This window comes from Halichoeres trimaculatus, unplaced genomic scaffold (assembly GCF_033239565.1).
Source record: "Halichoeres trimaculatus isolate MK-OKI-2021-1 unplaced genomic scaffold, fHalTri1.1 fHalTri1_scaffold_8, whole genome shotgun sequence".
NCBI lineage: Eukaryota > Metazoa > Chordata > Actinopteri > Labriformes > Labridae > Halichoeres > Halichoeres trimaculatus.
The window spans coordinates 21,728,517-21,755,106 of record NW_027437186.1 but is presented as its reverse complement, the minus strand read 5'-3'; the positions used below and the strand labels follow the sequence as shown (position 1 = coordinate 21,755,106).

General features: G+C 42.9%; 1 protein-coding gene and 1 long non-coding RNA gene across 2 annotated transcripts in view; one reads left to right on the top strand and one right to left on the bottom strand.

The window, feature by feature from the left end:
* Positions 1 to 26,590, bottom strand: part of sdccag8 (SHH signaling and ciliogenesis regulator sdccag8) — a 51,721-nt gene that overhangs the window by 8,922 nt on the left and 16,209 nt on the right. Inside the window, exons 14-16 of the mRNA XM_074675073.1 lie at positions 15,573 to 15,700; positions 10,813 to 10,921; positions 9,346 to 9,477 (exon numbers count right to left, since the gene is read on the bottom strand). Of these exons, the coding sequence (XP_074531174.1) occupies positions 9,346 to 9,477; positions 10,813 to 10,921; positions 15,573 to 15,700 (369 nt within the window). The remainder of the gene's footprint in view (positions 1 to 9,345; positions 9,478 to 10,812; positions 10,922 to 15,572; positions 15,701 to 26,590) is intronic.
* Positions 72 to 3,926, top strand: LOC141794759 (uncharacterized). Its single transcript, XR_012598553.1, has 3 exons — positions 72 to 391; positions 673 to 780; positions 3,830 to 3,926. It is a non-coding gene; the product is annotated as an uncharacterized LOC141794759 (long non-coding RNA).

The window sequence follows — 26,590 nt, the reverse complement described above, 5'->3', positions numbered from 1 at the left end:
TGCCTGGAAATGGTGAAGCAAAGAAGGAAGCTTGGCTGGAGTCGCGGGTGGACTGACGGCTGAGACAGATAAATGGATGTGGAGGTGAAGAGGATCTGCAGCGGGTGAAAAATGAGAGCTGACAGTTTGCTGTTTGAGGGGTGAAGTGCAGGTCGGGATAGAGAAACAAAGAGGCTGCAGCCGTCACCTCCCTCCCTCCCTCCCTGCTGCCTACTGCTGCAGTGCTGGCTGACAGGAGGGTGGCAGCGCTCGGGTTAGAGAAGGAGAGCCTCCCCACTGACCTGGTGAAAGGACACCACCTGCTGGATCCCACGGTTTACTGACACACATGACCGAGACGCGTATCCTGAAATAACTCTTTAAAAGGACACACACTTCCATAACAGCTACGGTGAGTGTGTTTCTTCTCTCCAGCAGCAGACATAATAAAAAGCAAGTTTTGCTGCGAGCAGTTTGCAGTAATTTCCCCTGACAGCCCTATAATCACACTCTGCTCACAATCTGCACCTCCAACCAGCACACTCTCTATTGACTGCATCTACTAAAGAGATTAATTACAACACACACACAGACACAGTTACCTCTCTGCGGTATACATCAGTCATAGCCCACAGCTAGTGTCTAAACTCTGTTGTTGTGTGTGTTTGTCTGTGTTTGCATATTTATTTACAGGTGGGAGCATATGTCCTAAAGGCTTGGTCCAAAGGGAAAGTGCTCACGTCACGTAAGAGGAGCGGAGAGGCAAGTTGCGGAAAAAGAAGATCTGAAAGCATCTTTCAGGTCTGTCATTCAAAAGCCCCGCATGAATGTGTGCAGATTTATCACCAAACAAATAAGCTGAGGAGTGTGTGGCTTCAAAGAAAGTGTTTGTTTGTTAGCGCACATATTAACAGATGACATTCTGCCTCTTTTTCTAAAAATAACCACCCCACATAGATTACATCTTGGGACTTTATATTATAGTTTAAGTGTGTAACAGTTTTCTGTATTTACTGACAAATTAAGAAGCAGATAAATTGAATAGAAAGTGGTGTGTGAGGGAGAACTGTAAACGAACAGAAAGGAAAACATCAAAATCAAAATCACTGCTCTAAATCAAGAGTTATTAAAAAGTTATTACAAAATTACAATCTCAACGCGTTGATGGCAAAACCATTTAACAAACTGAAACTGCATGCATGAAAGTGTGTGTGTGTGTGTGTGTGTGTTCATGTGTGTGTGTGTGAGTGTGTGTGGCAAGCAGGGGGCCTAGGGGGTGAAGAATGCAGGCAGACGGCCTTGGCTTGCCTGGTTACAACAACACTGCCAGGGGCATGAAGGCTGCAGCTGCCACACACACACACACAAACTCACAAAACCATATTTCGCCCAATCTCAGGCCCACCACCACCACCATCACACCCCAGCACTCTAGCTAAATCTTGGCTTGTATACAACTGCACTCAAGAATGTGTGTGTGTGTGTGTGTGTGTGTGTGTGTGTGTGTGTGTGTGTGTGTGTGTGTGTGTGTGTGTGTGTGTGTGTGTGTGTGTGTGTGAGCCCCGAGGCCGTGTCCCTCTCTCCTCCACCAACCTGTCATGCCAGTTGTTGCTTTTGCTAACATGAACGTTTGACATGAGAACATGATCGGTGACTCTGTGTGTTTTGATGGGGATGAGACTGACACATGATTCCCTCACACTCAACGGCTTCTCCCGCTCCCTCTTTTGGATACCTGTCATTTTAAACATTTACCTTACCTGGAACATATCTGGAAAATGTCGTCTGGCAAAAATTCTATTTAACTTGTTACTTGGACAAAATTCACAACCAAGGTCGCTCAAACATTTCTGTAACTCGTCTCCTCCAGCTGTGGTGAGACTACGACTGAATCTCATTTAGAAACCACTAAAGAGTATTTGTTTTGTGTTTAGAAAGCTAAAAAAAAATCCACAATCCTCAAGGGTCAATAATTTTTTTTTCAAGGATAAAGTTGATTAGAGCAGATATGGTTACAACTGCTAATGCTTGACTTCAAAATATTTCTTAATTTAAAATTGCTGCTGTTTAAAAGCATGCAGCAAAGTTTAAAATCTGTATCTAATAAAATTTTAACGAAGAGCTAAAGTACATCAGTGCTGAGACAAATGTTGGCACCAGAAGTGGGGCTTAGTGGCCTCCCAGTGCCACATCACAGCAGGTAAACACAACATGAAGATGATCAATGATTCAGCTGATAAATCAATATTTAAAAATGGTCTGTGATGCTGCCTGTGGGAGAACTCCTTTTGTCTCCTCACCTGCTGCTCTCCAGCAGTGCTGGATGCAGTGGTGAGAAGGGAAAAGGCACTCAAGTGTGCACGGGGCTTCGGTAGCAGACACTAAAGTTATTTTAGTTTATAACAATCTGCACCTCACAGTGAAGCCTCCAGTTAGTGTGTCTGACTTGTTGTTAAAATCCACAAAGGATCATCAAACATTGATCAGCTGTTTTTTCCATAAAATTAAAAGTAAAAGACCTTTAAAAACTGTATATAAAATATTTAGCTTTAATTTCATCAGCTGTTAAAGTTCAATTTTTGCACTTTTTTTTTTTCTTTTTTAGTCGTTGGATTGTAGAGTATTAAGAGTCTTAAAAGATGTCACACAGGTCACAGTTTAAATGAATCTTAAACCAAAGCATCAGGGAATGAAGCTGATTAATGTGTCTTAAGTATTTTTGATTTAGAAAAAAAAATAAAACAAATCAGTTTTATCAGTTTTTAGGACCTAAATCTCTACATTATTTCTGGCAAACTCTTCTGTTTTTTTTGCTCCATTTGCAGTTTTAAATGACTTCACAGAAAATTAAAGTGAAAAAAAAAAAAGCATCGAGTTATTCGATCAGAACAACAGCGTGTGCCGTTCAGTCAGGTTACCGCTGTGCAGCCTTCAGCAAAAATGATATTTCAAAGTCTACAAACAGTTAAAAAAAAATGATCATAAAACATTTTGATAATTTCCAAGAAAGTGGAGGATTCATAATTTAAGGTGAAGATAAATATTTGCTTCGTGATATTAACCTTTTAAAATCAAACTGAGGCTTTCTTTTTAACTATTAATTTGATTTCTCTTCAGTTTTTAAAGAACAAATTAGACTCAATCACCAGTGAGTGGTTTGATGCCAAAAGGCTCGATGTGTGTTTGTATTTTCTGCCCTTTAAAATAAAGAGCGTAAACATGAGGAGAGTAAAATAAAATGTGAGTCGTTTTTGTAGTTTACATTTTCAGAATGAGTTGATTTTGTGTGATGAGTTATTTATCATCAGTGAGAGGGCCGAAGAACTCTAACAAGATAAAAAAAAAAAGAAGTCAGATTATAAAGTTCTGGGTGAACGAACACTGAAATGATAAAGACGGACGTCAGAAATGTCTCTAAAAATCGATGGGCTCAGTATTTGAACTGCATTAACAGAGGTTTACATTCTGCTGCGGGATCTTTTAACATCTCTTCAATGTCAAAGTGTTTGCAGCCGTGAGGCCTGCTGACTCTTTTTTAGTCTTGCGTTTGCTTCCCCGGCATTAAAGTGACTTTAGTGCTGTGACTTTGAACATTTCTCTAAAGAAGGGGGCAGGTGTTTCTGCACTAGTTCTCTGGTTGTAGTTTTATAAAGTAGTGTTAGCGAGTGTCACTGTCTGGGGCTCGGGATGTGACGCTTTGCACAGTTAACGCTCCAGCTTGCAAGCCTCTGGCAACAGCCTGACATCTGAGCTGCAAATCTGTGCGTCCGTGTGTGCGTTTGTGTGTGTGTTCGTGTGTGTGTGTGTGATAGAGCTGTAAAGCCACCGTTTGACAATGCTCTTTCAGCAGGCCGCCCTGCAGTCGCTCCCGGCTACAGAAGCCAGCTGGGCAGCGCAGAGACAGGGACGATGAGAAGGGACGAAAAGGAAGATGAAGGAGAAGAGAGGATGACTGATCAGCGCCATCCAGAGGTGAGAACACAAGCGTGAGAGAGAGAAGAAAAGAACAAACAAAAGTGTTCCTCTGTTTTTGTGATGAGGAGTTCACAGTGGAGACTACTGCTGCTTTACTTCAGGTTACACACAGACTTTTTCACCTGGTGCTCATTTTTAAAGCTCCTCAAGATCAAGTTTTCTCATCTCATCATTTCTGGAGTAGATTCAACTCTTCAGCCAGGATGAAAACTAAAAATGACTGAAGGATAAAACAGCGTACAGTCCCTCTGCCTCACAACGGGCCTTCTTTATGGTCTTCATCCACACGCTGCTCTGTCATCATCTCTCCTTCCTTCAATACATCGTATCACACACAGTTTAAACTCATTGTTCCCACACACACACACACACACACTCACACACACAGATGAGACAAATGAAAGCTGTCCTGTTTCTTCTGGCTTGCCTTTGCCAGCTTCATTTGCAAATGAAAAGTTTTTCTGACGAGCGTCCTTTTGCTTCTGGGGCATGGCAGCACACTGTGTGTTTGAGGGGTGGGGGTGAGAAGAGGGTTTGACAGAGGGTGTGTGTGTGTGTGTGTGTGTGTGTGTGTGTGTGTGTGTGTGTGTGTGTGTGTGGCAGGAGCCCAGATGAAGCAGCCCTCGCCCGGGGCTTGCTGTCCGCCCGCGGTAGCAGCAAGCCTGTTTCTTCTTCCCCGGCCCGCCGCGACCATTTGTTCTATTAACCAATCTCCTGGAGCCTCTGGTGCAAACACACACACACACACACACACAACCACAGGCATACATACTTCAACAACTGCTTGCACAGCTCATACCACACATGGCCCTCCATCCCTCCTCCATCCTTCGCTCCATCCCTCCCTCCCTTCTCCAGACGCACGCACCATCTTTCTTGGTGGAGGCCATATGGCCCAGTGAAGCCTGTGGATCTACAGGCACATCTGCGTATATGTTGCTGCTCGCCTTAAAGGGCTGCACAGTGAGCTGGGAGCTCACAGAAACACTCACACACACACACACACACACACAGCACATACACATGCACACCCAGGGCTGACAAACACACTCTGCTGTCACTGTGTGTGGTTAAGCAAACGTTGGTGTTATGTCAGTCTGTGGTGTGTGTGTGTGTGTGTGTGTGTGTGTGTGTGTGTGTGTGTGTGTGTGTGTGTGTGTGTGACCTCAGTGCGTACTTGTATAGTGATAATTGGTGAAACAGCCTGTGAGCAGCTGCGAGGTGAGAAAAGGTTGTGTGGTGTTCGGTACATAATGCAGAAGAGTGGAGACGGAGGACAGGAGAAGGAAAGTTTGAAATGAAGAGAAGGAGAAAGAAGAGTCGAAAAAGTTAAAGAAGAGAAGAAGACATGGGTGATCATCCACAGAGAAAATCTGAAGAGCTGAAAGAAAACTTTTTTATCATCAACATAAAACAAAAAGTGATTGATGTTTTTCTGTTTTCAAAATGAACCCTGGGTAAAAAAGTGATCATTTCCATCCAACATAAACCCTACGTGTGTCTTTGCTCACTCTCCTATCATCCAGAGCCGTTCCTCTAAGGCTAATACATGAAATACAGCTTTCAAAACTTTAGGTTTTCTCCCCAGAAAAAAAAAGCCAGTTAAAAAAATAAAGATTAGGACTCTCTTGGCATTTATCATCAAATGGTTTCTGTATTTCTCTCAAGAATCTGTCCGGTTTCTTTCTCAAATGTTTGTTACTCTGTCCCGTCAAACAAACTCCATAATGACCAACACCTTTTTAGGTTTTAAGACATACTTTAAAGGTTTACATAGTCCATGTTTACTTACAAAATTTAAGTCCTGCCTTCTTAATCATCAGGCGTGTCGTTGCTGAATGAGCTGTCCTCAAAACTTTCATGGATTTCAACTACAAACACAATGATGAAGACTATTTACTGATACTGTGATTCCTCAGAATAAGCATCACAACTAAAATTTAACAAAATAAGTCTAAAAGCATTAAAATGAAATCTACCCTGCATCCATCTTTAGTTGTGCTTGGTAACTTTCAACTTCATACACCAGAATAAACCATATTGTTATTTCTTGAATAAGATGGATACGTATATAATCCTCTGATTAATCCTGTACAGTAACCGCTTTTACATCCTTCCCTAGCTCAGTGCTTTCCTGCGCCGTCTCCTCACCCTCCGTTTTCTTCCTTCATTTCCAGGCAAAAAAAAAAAAAAAAAACAACAACACAGACATAGCGAAATAAATAATTAAGTGTTGAAGCAAAACATTGTGTGCTAAAACCCCTGTGTAGTTTGGCAATCAGCTTGCCCATGTAAAAATAAATCAAGCTGATTTTCCAAATGTTTTGTACGTGGTGCGCTGTTGCCGCTCTTCGCAGCACAGATTGCAGGCCGATGGAGAGGCTGTGGGGAGGGGCGGGGCGCTGGATATTGAACCCACTTGCACCAGCTTGTTAACACGTACACCTTAACCCCCGAGCGGCGCGGCAGGGCGCCCACCGAGTGCTCCAGGCCTGCAGGGACCAACTAACATATACCCAATGTATGGAAACAGACACACACACACTGAGGATTACAAGAACATGCGTGTGATTCAGTTTGAGAGGAGTGCCATATGTAGAGAGACTGACGTGGCCGCTTATACGCGGATATGTGCACATGATAAACATAACTGCATGCGTGCACACACAAATAGAGATGTCTGAAGTTCGGTCCTCCTTTACAGCTCACTGCTATGACACACGGCTGAAACATTGTAGATCTCTTTTTATTTGTTTTAGTTCAAAGCTCTATGATAAGAATATATTGATGGCAGGATTTCAAGTTTTCTACTTCTGCCCCTGGAGTATGATCGCTACTTTACACATATACTGAAAAATCAAGCACCAGCTGCAATGTGAATAACCGTAAACATGAGTCATACCTCTCTCGCCTCCTCGTCTCTTCCTTATCCCTGAACTCTGCCTCCTTACAATAAATCACCTAAACACAACACACAGCGTCCAAAAATACCTGCACTCGCTGCTGTAATACATGCATTACTAAACATACTCGCCTTCTTCCCAAAGATACACCGCAGAAAATGTGGTCAAGCATCTGAACAGTTATTCAAAAGTGACCCCATGTAGAACTGAACTCAGGAGATTTTTAAATATCAGGAGGATTCATCAACCAAGTAAGTGTCAAAGCAGAAAATAAAACTCACTAAATGCCAAGAGTGATTATCGTGGTTCAGTTGGGAGAAGAGAGAAGTTAGGTGCCAACTTCCCAGCCAATCCACTTTTGGCAGCCAGATTCCTACTCTGCTAAACCTCCTGAGAACATGCAATAGCTACCCATACACACACACATAAAAATACCACCAACATATGTGCAGCAATATACAGAATATTCATACTATTCACACTCCGTGACAACGAAGATTATTTTCTTTCTCTGAAACACACAAAGACACTCACACAGGAGGACAGCTGTGACTTGGTAAACTTTGTTTTTTGGCGTACTCTGACTGTCGACAGGTTAACACCGGTGGGTGGCAGACAATATGTAGTGTCAGTGATGGAGCAGGAGAAAAGGGTGTGCAAATGTGTGTGTGTGTTTCGCTTAAGATGAAGATAGAGTAAAGGGGTTGGGGGGGGGCGGTGAGGTAGAGATCCTGCAGAGTGGGGCAACAACGCCCACGCACACTCGCCCACGTATGCAGAGCCAGGCTGTATGCCAGGAGCCCTGTGGAGACACAAACCAACTGGGCTCCAAATTTAAGGGAGAAAGAGACCTCCCCATCACAAACACACGCATGAAGACAAACACACAGATACTGTGACTTTAGAGTTAGATGGCCCCACTTCTGACTGCTGATTTGATGAGTAAATAAGTGCATTTTAATTCACTTTTAGATGAAAATAATCTAATTTCTATCTTTTTCATTTCAAACATCCTCAGTTAGGCCTTTTCAGATAACTCTTTCCAAATACTTAATAAAAGAAATGACTACTGTGTGTGTTTTAGGAGCTTTGCCAGGTCATTTATCACAAAGTGGTCCAAAATTAGTATTTGTTTTTGTCTCATTGTATGGAAAACATACTGTATTTTATTAATGGTCGGCTGATCAAGTTAGAAATAAAAGTAGCACACTCCAGACACAGGACATAACTTTCTCTCCATCCATCTTTGACATTCATCACACAATTTAATGTCACTGCGGGAACACACTTCTCACCACTCCTCTCTTTAAAAACCGTGCAAGATGAATGCAACACTCTGCTGTGCACAGAGGTCTTTTCCTCTCTTCCTCTCAGCTGGAGCATGAGGAGCACGAGGTCCAACTTTAAAAGTAGGGATAGACTGATTATTGGCCGATTATATGGGCCGATATTTGGCATTTTGGGGCATATCGGCCTTTTTTTAAATCCGACGGCCAATATGGAACCCATTTGGCTCTGATGCTTCTCTGCACAGAATTTCTCCCTGTCTACACTATGGAAGCCCTAGATGGTCGTTTAAAATCAGTCGTTTAAAACCAAACAGAAAATTAATTCAACTGCATTACACGCCTGTAAAAGGCAGCACAAACTGAATTCTGTCCAGTTTTATTGCAGTTTCATAGAAATTTTTGAAAACTTCATTTACTGTAGAAAACTTTCGCGATTTATTTTTTTAAGTTTTCTGTTAACTTTATAAAACATGCTGTTCAGCGTGTGAGCTGTTTAATAAACATATGCTTGAAGGCATTTAAATGCAGTTAAGTATTGGCGTTTGTGTTGTTAAAAAATTTTTACGCAAATATTTTCACTTTGACTGCAAATTAATATAGGCTTCAAATTTCGGTTATCAGCCGATATTTGACTTGCCTCCTAATAATTGGTATCTGTATCGGCCTCCAAAAATTCATATCGGTCTATCTCTATTTAAAGTGTTTAAACTTTTGCAGCCCAGACTTGTTAAGCAGGTAAAATTTAAGACAGTAACAGTCCTCACTCAGTGTGTCACTACACCTGATTTCCTACAGTCGATGACCAGTCAATGCTTTATTTTTCTTAAGTGCATCATGTGAGAGGTGTTTTTTTTGATGAGTGAAAAGTTTGATGTGAAGTTTGATCGCTTAGAAAAATAGAAGTTTAGAGGTTAAACTGCAAATAATTCAAAAGATACTGAATTCAATTAAATTCACACTTTGGCACATCCTGAGTTTCAGATAAATCCAATTAAATAATGAAGCAAAATAGCACAAAAGCCCTGAAACCAAAGCCTTCTTCTTGAATTACATCTTTGGACAAAATTCGCTACTTTCAAACTGAAAAAAATTCTCAAAAAATACCAAATGATCTGGAAAAAATGTAGCGCATATCGTGTCAGATATATACTGTAGACGTGTTGTTGTGTGTATGTCTTGTTTCTTGTGTATATTAGTACCTGTCTTTCATTCGCTGGTGCATGCGGCCATGCTGAACACACTGTTCCTCCATGTCGGAGCAGCGAGCTCTAAGAGTCTTCACCATCTCTGTGAGGTGCTGCTTCTCCAGGGTTAGCTGCTCCATCTCACTCCTGCACTCAAACACACCAAATACACTCCAAATTTAACAGTTAAAAGGCACAAAAATAAGCATTAGATTAAAAACTGAATGTAGAAGGTGTGCACAAAAAAAGCTAGCAATAAAATACGTACAAAAAAGTTGATGAAATTAAGCTCGAGATGTGTAACATCTTCTGTATTTTACACAAATTTGGAGGATTTCTAGCGTTTTGTAGCTTGTTTGATACACAAGCAAAGGCGGGGACTAGAAACAAAAAGATGAGCCACTTAAGTTTTTCCAACAGCAGAAACTGCAGGGAACCTTCACACGAGAAATGCAGCCAGAGCGGACAAAGGCAAGTGAAATTCTGCAAACAATGTCTTTGATAACAGAGCGCCCTGATTCACTTTGGTGTACGTAACACCATCAACGGGAGGAGGCCACATAAGGAGCACACACAACTGAAAACCAACGTGAGCTCACTTTCTCCATTTATCCAGACGCAACTGTCTGTGTGTAACCTCACTTAGCCTGACTGAGGCCGTCCAGCAGGACTTTAACCGCTACACTGGGCTGGGACTCCAGGAGCTCAAACAGCCTGAGGCACAAAACACACCAACACCACACTCCTGCTAAACTACATGACACACACAGACACAAGCTTTGACGCCTGTGTATCAACATTTTAGTAGATTCCTACCTTAAAAAACATTTCACTGCAGCTCTTAGAGTGGTGATTATTTCTGCGCTCATATTCAATATTTCTGCCTTACCACAACAACACAGAGGGGACCTCAGTGTGTGTGTGTGTGTGTGTGTGTGTGTGTGTGTGTGTGTGTGTGTGTGTGTGTGTGTGTACTCTGTGGAAAGTGAAGCCACCACGATCTGGAAGGGCCAGATTGGGGGCTGTCATGTGACTAATGTGCAGCACAGCTACAACAGCTGACAGGACACTGGGCCCAGGGTCACTGTCACACATATGACACACAAATTAAAGTACACAAACACACACACACACAGGCAGCCCAGATGGAGAGCTGTGCAGGCCTGCTGTGACTACTGTAGCATCAGGTTAACAAGAAAACAGGTCAGGCTGGGAGGCAGTGTGTAGTATGTTGACATGCTCTGTCCAAACAGCCTGATGGATGACGCTTCATGACAAAATGACATGAATGTCCCGAAGAAAGAGAGGACAACACGTGAGTACGTTCACAAATGACTGAATGGGTTTTAACCAACTGTAGTAATTGTTTTAGTCAAAGATCTGGAAATAAAACAAGAAATTCGTAGAAAAAAAAAGCCTTAAGACATGACCAATTGCACAAAAATAAAATCAGATAAAAATATGGTAAAATAAAATACTGACCTGTTGTTTTCTGTCACTTCCTCCAGTTGGACCCCCAGCCTGCAGCACCCCTCCTTCAGCTTCCTGATCAGGGAATTTTGGGAGCTCAGCAGATCGTCCAACTCTTCAACTGTGAAAAGTCATGGTAAAGAAGTGGGTTGCTAAAATGTTCAACCATTGAATTTGTGCATTTCCTGAGGAAAAAAAGTTCATCAAACACTGAAGTTCTGACGCTGCCAGACTCAAAAAGCAAGTCTTAAGAATCACCACCAGCACCCATCACTACCTGCTTTTCCCTCTTACATTAAAGAAATGTTGAAAGGCAGTTGCTTTTAGATGAAAAATGCAAAAACACCACTTTACTCCTATCTTTTTAAATAAAAATTGCTAATCAAAGTTTAGAAAGTATTTATGTCAGTGTAAACTAATGTTATATAAACTCTTTTAATTATCTGCACTGCAAACCTGAAAGCAAGACGAGTGTTTATGTCTTATACTTAATAAATTTATCTTACAAGACTTCAAACAAGCCACATTTATCTAACAAGTAACAAAAATGTATATCCAATAAAAATATATATAAAAAAATGTTGCTTGTCAACTATATATAATTAAAAAAATGTTTAAATACAAGTAATTAAACAAGTTCATTTTTCTGACCCAATTGGCTGATTTTTTTTCCTTTAAGGGGATCCATGCTTCATCTTTTAAAATCTTTAAATAATACTTCTATACTTTTTGGGTGAATGTGGGACTCAGAAAGCCCAATGAGACCATATTCACTTAAAAGAAGATATAAACACTTTCTCAGCTTTTAGTTTTTGCAGTTTTTACATCTCCAATAAGTGTTGACCCCATCCTAAAACTTTGGTCAAACCTTGGCTAAAAAGAAATGTCTTTACATAAAACTCGTTACTTTTCTTTCATGAAGCTTGATCTTAAATTGGGGTGACAGCTGTTTTCCAAACTACCTCTTCTCATACTGAAATTTACTGCTACTTTTGGATGGTGTGCTGAGTTTTCTGAATCTCAGCTGTTAACTGTATTTAATTATAAAGGGGTTTTGAGGCAGTGCAGACATTAATGATTGTAAATTTACTTGAGAGGTGAAGCGATGTGACACCCACAGGTTGGAGGGAACAACCACTCCTAAAAACTGAGGCCAAAACAAACACACAGACAGGAAGTGAGGAACTTTGACAAGGACCAAACTGTGAGGGCAACTGAGTCAGAGCATCTCCAAAAGTACAGCTCTTGTGGGATGTTCCCATTTTACAGTGGTACAGAGGTGGCACAAAAAAAGGGAAAACCAGTAAACCCCGGATAGGGTCATAGCAGACCAAGACTCAGAGATGTGTGAGGGGAGTCTGGTCTTTGCCATCCAATCTAACAGAAAGCTAACACAGCTGAAAAAGCTGGTTCTGCAGGTTGGTTAGCTGTAGCTGGACAACAACAGAAGACATTGTTTGTTTGTTGTCAGGAGTTGTGGAGTTGTGCCACCTTCACTTCCCGGACTGACACTGCTTATCCCTCAGCTACAAAATATGTCACCAGCACATTTTAGATCCCCCCTCAGTGGTGGTATTTTGGCTTCACTTTGAGGAGATTGAGGCATGTCATCCATATCTATTTAAAATCAAAAGCACTATCAAACACTTGACACTGGTCCATACAGTCCAGAGTCCAAACAAAGTGTTCAGTTACATGATACCCAGGACTCAGTGAGTTACCAGAACCAAATCTCTGGCAGGATTTGGTTTTCCCTTTTTAGCTATGCCATTAATGAAAAGATTAACTTTCCATTAACTTTAACTTGTTTTCTTTTTTTTCAAATCATATCCGCACAGAATCCAAAACTTGTGTAACTAAACAGAAGTAAAGGATTTTGGTCCTGTAGTATGGTTCTGAGTTCAATGAAGGAGAAAAAAAAATACATTTTGAAGCAAATACTTCTTCAGTTAAACACTACTGTGGACCAAAATATGTATTATTGGAGAGAAAAAAAATGCTTGGCTACATCTATAAAAACATCTCCAAGAACCAAAAAACCTCACACGCCAGAGGAAAACATCCCTATTAGTCAAAACTGAACAATGGAATCCAGTGTAAGAAATGCTGCTTAAAACAAAAATAAAAGATGTGAAACACATATGTCTCTATGAACGTCTTCCCAAAAATGCTTCTGTAAACAGAAATGCTCATTCAAATCCAAAGTGTTTAAACAGCAAGCGGAAATGTACAGAGAAAAAAACAGAAGAATAGAAATATAAAGTGTGTAAGAGGGGTAAAATGAGATGGAGGAAAAAGAGGGGGACTGTTGTTTGAAAAAATTGCTTTCTTTCTCCTTTTCCACCCTTCCTGCCACGTCCTCATCCGCTCATGGGGGGCTCTTTCTGAACAATCCAACACTGGGCTTTCATCATTCCTTTGAAATGATCCACGTTCCTCTCTCCAACATATGTCTGTTCTTTTAAAATAACAATGGCTGCCGTTTGGATGGAGGGAATGATCCACCTGCTCCAGCATTCTGTTACAGTCGACTGAAACCAAAAAAAAAAAGAACAACAAGGACTCGTAGTCTTTGAAAAGTAGCTCTGACTTGTGAAGAGTTTTTTGCATACAGTAGATATTTGGGTGTGGAGGGAGATTTTTAAAAGTAGAAGAAGAGATATCGTATTGCAGTGTTAACCAGCAGAGATGTTCCTCTTGTTGTGCCACAGAAACACTGATAAAATATAAAGAAATACATTATGACTGGGAACAGTGTAAGGCCAATGCTCTCTTTAATTCCCATCTTGAAGTGTGTTATTATTCACTCCATGTTGGCTGCACAATTGTGTCTCCATCACTAACCTTTGTTATCCCAGTCTATACCGTCACTGTCCCCAGATTACTGCACATATGTAATGCATGGAGGGCAGAGACTGGATGCTACAGAGTGTGAAAGTAAACAACACAAACTCACAGACGTGCACACACACGCACACCCAACAAAGTTTGGTCAGTGCTGGAAAAGTTGTATGAAGAATGCTAATTAGCTGAACAGGCTTTGAATGCGTCTGGCCGTGCGTAGGCCAAAAAGAACCCTGGGACACAGAAACACAGCAGAACTGGCACTGGAAACAAACAGAGAAAAAAACGAGGGAGGGGAGGGATGGAGAGAAGAAGCAAGGCAGGGAGGGAGGGACGGAGAGAAGCAAATATCTGATATCATCTAGAGGCTGCTCTGTACGCGTTTACTCAAAAAAGAAACATGAAAAAAATCTAAAAAAAAAAAAAGGTGGGAGGGAGTGGAGAAGAAGGGAGGGGGGACGGGTGGATGGAAGGACAAACGGATGGACAGAGAGGCGGGATTTGGAGAGCAAGAAAGCTAATTATCCAGCTCGTCTGTTGGGTTGCACAGGGAGAGGAAGTGATGCGAGCTACTAAAGGACGTCCACCCCTCCATCCCCTCCCCATCCACAGTTTCCTGCTGTGCTCTGATGTCAGCTCTCTTTAGACAACATGTGTGCTTCCGACACGCGCCAGAAACAAACCCTTTGTTTACCCCCCACCCTCCCTCCTTCCCCTCCATCCATTCCTCCCTCTATACCCTCCATCTTTGTTGTGCGTACAAGCAGGCTCCCTGTTGTTGAAGGGAACCACAGGTAAATAAAAAGATAGGAGAAGGGAGGGTGGTTGAGGGTAGGTGGGTGGTGGGTGTGAGGGGGGGATCCAGATGGTGCAACAGATGTGCTAGCAGCAGCAGCTCTGCTGTGCAGACAGACAGGGAGCTCTGAGCGAGGTGTCTGTGCTCTGCTCCCATCACCTTCCCTCTGCTCTGCCCTGGGTCTCCCTCGTCTCCTCTCTCTGCTCCTCTTTCACACTTTTTGCTCCATCCTGCTCTTAGAGGTCGCTTCGACTCAACTTTAGTTTAAATTGAATGACATGCTTTGGTGTATTACCTCCTACTCTGGGTATAAACTCTTAACATATCAAAAGTGCAGCAGAAAGGAGGACGCCATTCTTCATCTGGAGGATGCAGGTTCAAGACCTGATTCCAGCAGAGATCACCTGCTGAAGAGTCCTTGAGGAGGAAAATAAAAAAACAGCTCAGGGAGTAAAGATTTACAGCTAAACCTGATCAACTCCTCCAAAACGTACAGAGTCAGCTGGCTTCCACTATCAAAACATACTATAGTTACATCATTTTTTTCTGTAATTAGATAACACTTCTTCCTCTGTTTGCTGAATGTCATTTCTCTGTCCATAAAAAGACAATCTGTACAGAAGGAGAAGGACAGCTATAAATACCTTTCTGCCAATACACGAGAACAGATAAATAAGGCAGCTCATTTAAACAAGATACTGGTATCCAAATTTCTGATACCCAACTGATCAAAAATGAGTATTTAATATTCTTGGTAAACAAAATATTGGCAAAGTTAAAGTTAGAATCCACAAACTAAATTTGGATGCAAAGGGAGAGGCTGCTTGAAGATGATCCACCTCAGAAACACGCTCAGTGACAATTTCACTGTAAAGAAAGATGCAGTGGAGTCGTACCCACATAAGTAAAGTGGACGTGCAGGGTGATCTGTGGTTACAAAACTCTAAGAAAAGATAAAGATAGGTTACACGAGGGAACATAAAAAAGACTCTGTGGCTTTTCAGGCATCGGAGATATCAAAGTCAGAGAGGCAGCAAAGAGAGAGGAGGTTCTGACCCAAGTGTACCGCACTTTTGGCATGGTTAGTATTAGATGCCCAGCCTGGTGGCACCTCAGTGGGTGGAGCACTGACCTTTCAGCTGGTGTTCAGCCTCTGTTTTCTGCAGCAGCACAGTCATCTCTCTCTCCTTTTCCCGCGCCGTCTGAGTCACAGACGCCATCTCCTCTTCGTGAGCTCGGTTGGCGCTCTCTCTGTCCTGTCTGAGGACAACGGGGTGTTAGAAAAACATTTACAATAAAATCCTACTAGTACATATAATTTTTTCTGTTTTCTTTTCAAACTAGATACTAGAAGTGTAACAAGGTAGTTCAATTACAGACATTTAATCACATAATCCATATTCGTCCTTATTGAGGGAGAAACTGACCGTTGTAAACTTAAGGGGAGATCATTTTTTTATTGCAATAAAGACAGCATCACAAGCAGCTGATCTAATAGTTGCTTAAAAAATTTGGATGTGCAGACTTTAACATCGTATCCATAGAAAACAAAAGATGGGTGTTAAAGTTATCAGTAAAATATCTTAAAGGCTCTGAAGTCTATCAGTGAAAGTGAAAAGTGATCTGAAGGAGTTACATTGCACATGATTTCTGAAATGTGAAAGAGTGCACATATCAGACAACAACAGGACAAGGACAGGGAGAGACATGGAGGGACGGCTAAAAGTGTCAGGCCACAGTCAGCTAGAAGACCCCAGAGTGATACTGCAGCTGTTTTCAAAACCTACTTACTCTACGGACAAAGATCTTAAAATGCTCGTCATCCAGTAGGTTTCTCTTGCTGCTTTCTTGAATGTAAAAATGACTTATGGAAATCGTAACTCTACAGCCCAACAGATGAGCTCACCACAATGATGAGAACTGTTCACATACAGGATCTACACATTAATTTCTGCGTGACTTTGTTTTTAATGTTCACAATCCTCACTTGCGATTGAACCACCTTTATCCCTCAGCTTGAATTTGTCAGTAATCGTGCAGGTACGATGCAAACTTAGGTGCGTGTCCCCCTGGGCTTTAAACATGCATTCAACTCCTGCTAGAGCCAAACTTTTCTAACTCAGCTGAGTCCAAATGTACCCAAACAACAGAGGAAGAGACAAAGAAGGAACGAAATGAAAAAACTACAAAGACAGGAAAATACGAACAAATAAACAGAACTCTTCCTGAAGTCCAAAGGCGCTAATGAAGAGAGAATTCTCCAGTTTAAGTGAAAACTTTTCTCCCCTACAGCGCTTGGCCTGCATCTCTAAAGTGACCGCGTCTGTCTGTTCCTTCGTGTGTGTGTGTGTTCTCCTGCTGTCCTGCTGTCTGGGGTGTGAAAGCGGGTGGCGGGTGTGCAGGGGACACAAGGAGACTGTGTGTGTCTGTACGCGTATAAGTGTGTGCGTGTGTGTGTGTGAGTGAATGAACCCCCGCTGGGCTTGAACAGCAGCCTGAGCCACCAAAGCGCACACCAGGGCTCAGCGGGAGATGGCGGGCAGGCGTTGCCAGCCATTTGGTCCTGCAAGAGGTTCCAGGGGGCCGTGTGTATTTGTGTAAGTGTATGTGTGTGTTTGTGTGTGACAGAGGAGGGGGGGGACTCACACCAGACCTGTTTACCCACCAATTAGCATCAGACAGATCGCCAGAAAGTTCCAGCAGTCAGCAATAGAGAGGTGGTGAGGAAGAGAAGAGTGAAGAAAAACAGAAGAGGACAGAAAAGCAAAAACACAGAGAGCTACACATTTGGCATCTGTGAGGTCTCACTGATCTACTAAACCAACATTTACAAGTACAACCTCAGAAAGTTCTGCATAACAGAGCAGACTCAGGGCCCTCCATGGACTCACTTTCAGTTCAGAATCTCAGGCCTGAAGGCTCAAATTCTCGGGACGAGGGCCTGAAAGCCTCATCGAGGATCAAACTAAAGCTACAAGTCAGGCGAAGTTATGTGGTGTTCTCCCTGCGCCATTTTGTATCCCCGATCAAATACAGCACTTTAACTTTCAAAATGCTGTCACAAAATGGCTGCTGATGAGCGCTGTCAAATTAAACATAAAAAAGAGAAAGCAAAGGAGAGATGTCAGTGGACAGCCAAGCCCTGGAGCAGGCGTTAAGGACGACGGGCAGAGCAGAGGCTGAATATGTGGGGCTGGAGCTGGATGATTCTCCCTTGACAATAATCTGCCTTCCAGCTAATTGGTGAATGGACTCTGGGTTGCTGCCTGTGGCAGGAACTCTTGTTTGGGCCTAGGAGGCAATAGACTGAATGTTCAGTTAGCAGAAAGCTGGGCCTGTTTGTATATGCCTGGCCTGATGCACTGTAGGACAGCTTGGTAAGTATGGCGAGAGCTGCATGGGCCAGGGGCCTAAGGTAGGCTGGAATGGCTCTGGGGCTGCGGCCAGGTACAGTGGCTGCTGGGTAAGTGGGAGGTGGCAGAGGCGGTGGCTGGCTGGAGCAGCGAGGAAGAAGAGGGGGCCCAGTCGGCACTGCCTGCCTAAGTGGGCACTATTCAAGCTGTTGCCCATTAGATGTGGGGTGCCAGGGCCTGACCAAGCACGGAGTTTGCAGCACCCCACGGTGCACCCGCCATCCCACGCCAGAACCACCAAATGCCGCGGTTTATCAGAGAACGAGCACAAATTGGAGTCAGACGGTGGACTTGGAGGAATTGGCGACATTTGCCAACGCCAGACATCACTGACCACTGTTTGGACAAAACTAAAGGAGACCATACTCTCTTCCAATAAACACAGTACCACCAAAAAATACACACAAACTCAAGTCTTGTATTATATGGACACGCACACGGACAAACATACACAAAGTATGTCACACTTTATCTTCTCATTTCAGATAACTGATGTTCGACAAAGCTCTTCAGCTGTAAACTCTGTGGAAGCAGTAAAATAGAGACAAATGCTGCATATTAACTTATTATGAACAAAAACTATAGGAAAACTCACATGATGCGCTTTCATATTTAGTCTCCTCAATGTTTCTGCATTGCAAAATAACAGGTGTGAAAGTAACAAACAGGTGAACAGATTGTAAACGCAGCCTATAGCACAAACACGCAAACACACAAGCTTTGTTCAACTGATGGTTTCGAGACATTTGTGATCCCTGCAAAGAGTTGCGGAGGAGACAAAAAATACTATTTCTATCACAGAGGACCATCTGTAGTTATTGTTTCCCACAGGAATATTTCCTATATATCTGAAATATTAACAGACTTTCTTGTAATTTTGTTTTAATTCTAATTCTGTATTTCTCTTTCTTGTCATACTTTAAACTGAATGCTGCTTTGATAAAATGAAAAGTTTATTGAGTTTAGTTTAACTGCTTTATTAAAAATCATATCACAGCTCTAAAATACATCTCTGTCTTCCAACAGATGCAGCAAAGCTTTCATACTATAAAATCACGACTATTTACTCATATATAAACTGCTTAAAATGGTAACACTCGTGATGATTCATCTCTGTGGAGGAATTCCAGTGCATCCACAGCTATTTATGATCGACTGCATCAATCAGGCTACATTAATATTCAACAGTTCATCACAGAAATACAAAGATGGTTCCTGTTTATCTGCGGGTATGTGTGTGTTTATGTGTGGCTGGGAGACTGAGGCCTTGTGTAGGCCCGTCTAACGACCACTGCCAACAAAGGATGAGTGCACCGAAGAGAAAAAAATTAAGTGACATATTGAACATTTGCTGCGCTGCGTATCATTGATGCCGCGTACGATAAACATCTGAATTGTTTCGCCGTAGCAGACCGCACACAGTGTCACACAATTTTCTGTCACATGCACCTCAATGTGTCTTAGCACATTTTTATTAAACCTCAGGGTGATGGAGTCAATCACTCTGCCCCCACAGTTTCCTCCTGACACCCCTTCCCTTCATCTCCCTGCTCCACTTTATGAAACAAACACATCAAAGACAGAGGCGGCCTGATGCAGCCTCAGCGCTCGTTTGCTCGGCGCCCAGCGCATCTTCCTTTCTGTCCGTCCATCTATCCGTCCAGAGCGCTCTCATCTCTGCTCCGATCCTTTTTTCTGCTGCTTCCATCTCTCCCTCCTCCCTCCTCTTTTCCCTCCCACCCTTTTTTTTCCTGTAACTAAACTGGCTGTGTCTCTCTCCATCTGCTGGTTCTTCCTTCAGCGGCCCTGCACCTGTTCACACCTCCTCTCCTGTTGGCCACCTCTTCTCTCTTCTCCCCTCTCCCCCCTCTATCTCTCTCTTTCTCTCTATCTCTCTTCCTCCCTCCCTCACTCTGCTCAGTGCGATGCTGCCAGGCCCCGTTCCTGGCTCAGTTAGCCTCTCTGTCATTCAATCCATCTGTCGGCAAGTCAACTTTGTTTACAGCAGGCGGCCCAAGCCTCTTTTCTTCTTCAAGGAGCGCTAAAGCCCCCCTACTGCCACCAAGGTCAGCGGTGAGCCAATCGTGCCGTGAAACAAAAAAACTGCAACTGTTAAATTAGCAGCAAAATGAAATTTGCCCTCTTGCTTCACCAAAAGTATGGACAAGAACTCCTCTCCACATCTTGCTGATGCTGTATTGTACTCCTTCAAACGAATAAATCCACATGCACAAACCAAAGAGGAAAAAACTGCTGCTGCAGCACACACTGCCTCTGACCAAAATTCCAGCTTTGGTTTGAAGTAATTAGCCGCTGATTGGCCTCTGTCAGCCTCTCTGTGCTAACAACACAGAGTGAAAGTAGTTTATAAAAGTCTTAATTGGCACAGATAACTGATGGTCTAAACACAGGAAGAGCAGACTGGCAGTGCAGGCATCTGTGGTTTTTAAAAATAAACACACAGCATACGTACAATATGCTCCCATACTGACCCAATCCAGAAACCCAGGACCCAACGGCAGAGTCAAATCTGTGGCCTACAGAAATAGTTATGGGTAGCATATGTGGCAGGGCCGGGGGTCGAATCAATTTCAGCAAAGAAGGTAAATGGTTGCCTGAAATTAATTATATTTCCAGAATACCAGCTTTAAGTTGCATCTCATTAGACGTAAGATAAATATGTTAACCACAGAAATGAGACTGAAAAGAAAGAAAAGGGAAATAGTTTGAAATGTTTTATTTATGTTAAAGCAAATGTAAGAAATCTTTATTTACTGGTGACATCTTTGGAGAAGTGATATGTTTTATCTTTGTCTTGTGTATGCTTCTGTTCTTTTCTCTGTTTCTCATCGTCTTCTGTAGGGATGCACTGATTCAATTTTTCTGGTGCCAATACAGATACTAACACCTGGGCTTTGGGTATCCACAGATACCAATTCTGATCCGATACCAGTGTTAAATAATAACCTGCATGCTCTTCTGTGGGATTAAACTGGTAACAAAAATGGGTACATATGGAATTACTGAAGTTAATATTTATTTAAACTATAAGTGTTTAAATTAGGGCTGGGCAACGATTAAAACTTTCAATTGTAATTAATTGCATGATTTCCCTGATTAATCATAATTAATCGCATTGTGAAAGTGCCATAACATCTGTCATGCAAACACTAAAGCAGTACTTGTTATACAGTAATAGTTAAATCACATATTTAGTGCAAATCAAATTTACAAAATGTAAATACAAAATTAAAGCTTATTGCCACTGTCAGGGCATTAAAGTGATACTCCGGGATGGAACAAGTTGGGTCCTATCACAAGGTTTAGGGCAGAAATTACCCTTACAGCAGTGTTTTTGTGCAGCAGAAGCCCAGAGCGCTCGCACCAAACACCCTCTCCCTGCTCCTCTGCCGGTTTCCTCTGCACTCAGATGGGGCCAATTTTTACTTGACCAAAAACACAAATAAACGGACTCCCAACAAAAAAATCTGATATCGGTCTGCATTCATGCTTTATTTAGAGAATTTTCAGCGTGTTACTTTCACACAAAAACACTGCTAAATAAGGCTCTGGTTCTCATCGTGTCTCTTCATCCTGGCAGACTACCTGCGTTTGTTTATATCTGGCACGCCGTGCGCGCGGACTGATACACTAAGCGGCGAGAGCCTTTAAGTTCCGTGGCGTTGCCCCTCTTCTCCATGCTTGTTTTGGTTACTAATCGTGTTTTTCCGCCAATTTCACTTCCGGTTCCACCACGGTCAGCAACAGACATTTACAAAATAAAAGCATGTGAGCAACATGCACTAATGTGTGATAAAATATTCAACGGCATTAATGGATTGACGGGTTAACGCGAAAATAACGCGTTAACTTGCCCAGCACTAGTTTAAATGTTTCACAGCTAAATCATTGTTTAGCCTTAGTGTCAAGTTTGGACCGATCTTTTTCCACCAATACCTGATCCAGCTTTGAGGGGCTGGATTGGCGCTGATACCCGATACCAGGATCAGAACGGTGCATCCCTAATCTTCTGTTCTACTTGTTGGGTAAACTTGTGGTTGAAAATTGAGATAGTGTGCTGTAAATTGTAGGAAACCCAGTGGAAGTGTATTGCAGAAGTATTGGTGTTCATTTCAGACTAGGGCTGCACGATATTGGAAAAAACTGACATTGCGATTTTTGGGGGATTGCGATATATTGCGATTAAAAAAAACATTAATTTTCAGCAGATGACTTGAATAGCTCTGTTTGGGAAGAATTTGGTTGACTCACAATGACACCATTGTATTCCTATGATACCGTTAAATCCAGGCTAAGGGGGTTTATCTGTGAATGATGAAGATTGCTGTATATGAAAGGGATCCAGGAGGTCATGTCTCTGTACAAAATAGAATAGGTTTCAATTTCAGTTGCTTTTTTTTTTCCATTTCTCCAATAAATGGGGGAAATGCGATAGTCGCATTACATGCGCGATGTGACTATTGCGCATGCGCATATTGCGATGGCGATGTTCAAACGATATATTGTGCAGGCCTATTTCAGACTGCTTCAAAATTGGGTAAGAAAGGGGTCTTAGTTCATCTTAATGTGAAAGTTCTGTGCAGTGTTCTCTAAAGACAAAAATTATGGTCTCAGTAGTTTTCAGGTGAGGAATAAAAACAAAGCAGTCAGAGAAAGCTGTGAAAACACAAGGTTGGTACCACATGGAGCGATCAGTCACCTGTGTTTGAATTCACTTCACATATATGACACTCCCGTGGCGTTCAAAAGCCCCCTCAGCCATCCCACCTGGTTATGAGCTTGAGGAGCAACGGGCAGGAAGGATCTTGCAGCTTCGCGATCTCCCCCTGCGAGCTCACTCAAGTCATCTCCAGTGAACTCGTCTATTAACCAAACTTAACTCACCCAGCTCTGTCTGCCCTCTCTATCTCTCTCTCTCTCTCTCTCTCTCACACACACACACACTCACACACACCCTCTGCAGCTCTCTTCTCTTCATGCTCCTGGGCCATCAGATCAGATGCCTAGTGAGAAAGAAGCAGCCATTGAGGTTGAAAACAAAGAGAGGCTTTCTAAACACAGCAGGGGGGGACTCGGGATGGAGATGGGACTGTAGGGGGGCTTGAGCCCATCCGGCGCTGGCCTTAATATACATACCATCGCCAGCCTCGCTGCTTTTCTCCTTTGCCCTATTCTACCTCCTGCAAACTATCGACCAACTTCTCTCTGCACTTTAAACTTCCCCTTCTCCCCTTCAACCTTCTTTTACACTTTGAAATGCCCTTTCTATCTCATCTCCTTTTTCTGCGTCCTGTTGCACACTTTCTGAATAGATTATGACAGATAGCATTACTGTCAGGGTGGTGTCAATGTGTCTTGCACCCTGGTTTATATGGCACCTTACAAACAACAACAAAACAACAAAAAAAAACTTTTATTGCCATATCGTGTTCAGTGAGATATCAAGTTCATCCCAGTCATTGAAGACATCATCTCATTTTTCATCACCCTCAGGATAAAGTGATATTTCCTCTCTGACCTGTCCCTTACCTTCAGAAATAACTCTGCACCTATCTCCTCCGCTCCCCTGCTTTTTTCTGCTCCTGCATCTGTGATCACCTTCTGATACAGCCCACTGATGGGGGCACTGCTGTACTACCTTTGTGGTGCTGTTTAATACCGCTATGCCCACAAAGAGCGACACAGAGAAAAGGAGCGATGGAAGGCAAGCGTGAAAAATGGAACAACAAAGAGCAGCTATATGAAGGATAGAAGTAAAGAGGATGACAGGATAAAAAGGAGGGATCAATGGGGGGAAGAGAGAAATGAAGGTAAAGGAAGAGCAGAGAGAGGTTCTGTCATGTTGGATGAAAGCTGTGCCTGACGGGCAGTAGGCACAGCGTAGAGTCACTGATGGTGCCACCCTCACAGCAGGGATATGTGAGGGCACAAAAGTTGACCAGATGACTGGCTGACACACAGACGTGCACACAGAGAGTCACAACAAGCAGCAGTTCAGTCTTCTAAAATGTGACAGATGCTTTACACAAACAAGCAGATAATTCTGAACATTTTCAAGAGTTTTCTGACATGTAACCAAATCCATAGGGTGGATACAGAGTCATACTGCAGAAGAGTTGTTGGTGGATGGATGACAGAGGTCTGGTGCTCGCCCATTCGTTCTGTCCTCCAGCAGGAGCAGTGTGTGTATGAAGGCCAGTGTCCCAGGGCACACTTGGCTGGGGTGACAACAGTTGTAGCCGACAGATTTGCCTCCATCTTGCCTGAGGTCTCCCAGTCAGCGATCTGTCTATTCTATCTATTCCCAGCCCGCAGCATGGACAGAATACAGCCTGACTAATAGTCCCCGCACGGCTGAACTTAAACTCTTTTACGATATTATCAGCGAAAACAAGTGGTTTCCCGTTACTCAAGTCAGCTTGACCTTATATGGGCGACCGATTGTTTAATGTGTATGTGCTGTTGCATGGTTATATAAACTGTCGGTGTATTTCAAGAGATGCCTTTTAGGTAAGCCGCTGAACTGCGTCTCTGATACAGAGGCTGTAAGTGTGGATCAAACCCAGGCAGGATTTCATCTTTACATCCAACTCGCAGCCTTTTGCCTTCTACTGTCCCACCCTCTTCACTTGCTAGTCTCTTAAAGTCTCTGTGAGGACTTTCTAAGTGATCTCAAAAAGGTCTCATCTCTAGATATATGCCTGATCATGATCCACTATTTAAAAAGATATTATAAGCACCAAAGAAGATTATTTCTAAATGCTATTTCCAGTACCCATGGTCTGGTCATCCAGGACTGGATTCATTTACGACACGTAGAAGTCCCTATGATGCTGCGGCCACATCTGACGCAAATTGGCAAATTTAAATGCTAACACCCGAAGCTGGACGCTGGACTTTTTAACAAGCTGAGGGGCAACATGCTGACGATGACGCACTGGCAATACTTTATGTGTGTGCATATTCATCTCTCAACAAACCTCTACACTCAACCTCTACACCTGAGGGGCCTGCTGCCTCTCCCTGGTAATCCACCTCCACTGGCCCTGCCTGGCTGTTCCCTGCGACCTCATCCTCTACTACCCAACCCATGATCCCCGAGGTCTTCCTGGGGATAATGAAGGAGTCGAGGAAAGAGAAGACAGCAGAGAACTTCCATCTCTTCCCTGGGTCCTTTTTCCCTGCTCCTTCCTCCTCTCTATCAGGTAGGTATCCCTGAGGCTCTTCCATCTTTAATGACAAAACTCCACTGAGGAAAACACAGTCAGACTCAGTGATGACCCGTGCACCAAATCCAGCTGGAAACAAATATTTACAGAACTTCCCTTCAAAACATGTCTCCTCAGCAACTTTCACCCAACCTGCTCCTTTTTGTTCCGGTCTCAGCAGAGTACACATGTCGTATCATATAACTCTGGATGATGACACACCGCACAAATCAACTTCTCCTCCATCTTTTGGCGGGGTTGGTGCTCGAGCAGGTGGCGGGCCAACCACATTGTCAAATCAATGACGCCGGGGGGGGGGGGGGGGGGGGGGGGGGGGGGGTCATTGCTGATTGGCTGCCGTTGCACAGCCTTACGTGAATTTTTGTTGAAAGTTTGATATTTTCAACTCGAGCGTACAGGCATTCGACGCCCCAAACGTGCCGGACAATCCATACACATCGTTCCGTGCCAAACGGGTCCAACACGCCTTTCGGGGCGAATCTGCGTCCAAACACATCTTTGCATTGACTTTGTACGTAATCTTGACGTGCGTCCTCGCGAGTTTGCATCTGGTACGGCTATGGCCGTGGCATGACAACACTATGTCAACCAGCAAAGTTTAGCAGTGAGAAGAGAGATCTGAGTTTATCTCTACTGAAAAAGATTTCTTGGATTAATTCGGTAGTGATGGTGGACACAAGAGCTGAACCAGGAAAACAAAAAGGACAGAAGAAAGCTGAACAGGAGAGTGATAGAGTGTGGGCCAAAGGCTAAAACATGGGCTACACTGTTTATGATGGTGTTCATTTCAAACCACATGCAGCAGTTATTCTGAAGTGGTCTGTTCAAACTTGAGTCTATCAATAAAATGCAGATTGAGGTTACATTTGCTCTGCTTTGTTGATGAGCACTCGTAGGACATAACCAGATTCACCAACATTACAAGTTAAAGTTGAAAAGTTGTCTTGAACAAAGAAGTGTGGAGTTAAAAAGAGGATCTGGTCTCCATTCATTTGCTTGAATATAAACACACATCTTGTTAAGAGTCAGGTCCTCACGATAGTGGGTGCTACTGCTCATGGGTCTTTATCCTGGAAAAACACTGGCTTTTCCAGGTAGTGCTTACAGATCCTTTAACAAATACAAACAAAGCCCCAAATATTTAAGCTCCAAAATGATATACATATACACGACCCACAGTCCATGGTGTGCAGTACTGAAGTTAGTGGCACATCACAGGGAGATGCCACAGGAGGTTGTGTTTTTAGGAGAGTTCGTCTGTCTGTCTGTTTGTTTGTCTGTGAAGAACATAACTCAAAAAGTTAGGTACAGATCTTGATGAAATTTTCAGGAAATGTTCAAAATGGGATAAGAAAGGAGTGATTACATTTTGAAGGTGATCTGGATCACTGTCTGGATCCAGGACTTTTTTAAATAATTCTTTATCATTGTGAGTTAGGGCTGTTTTCACCATATGTGTATATAACTCCACTATAAATGGTCTGATT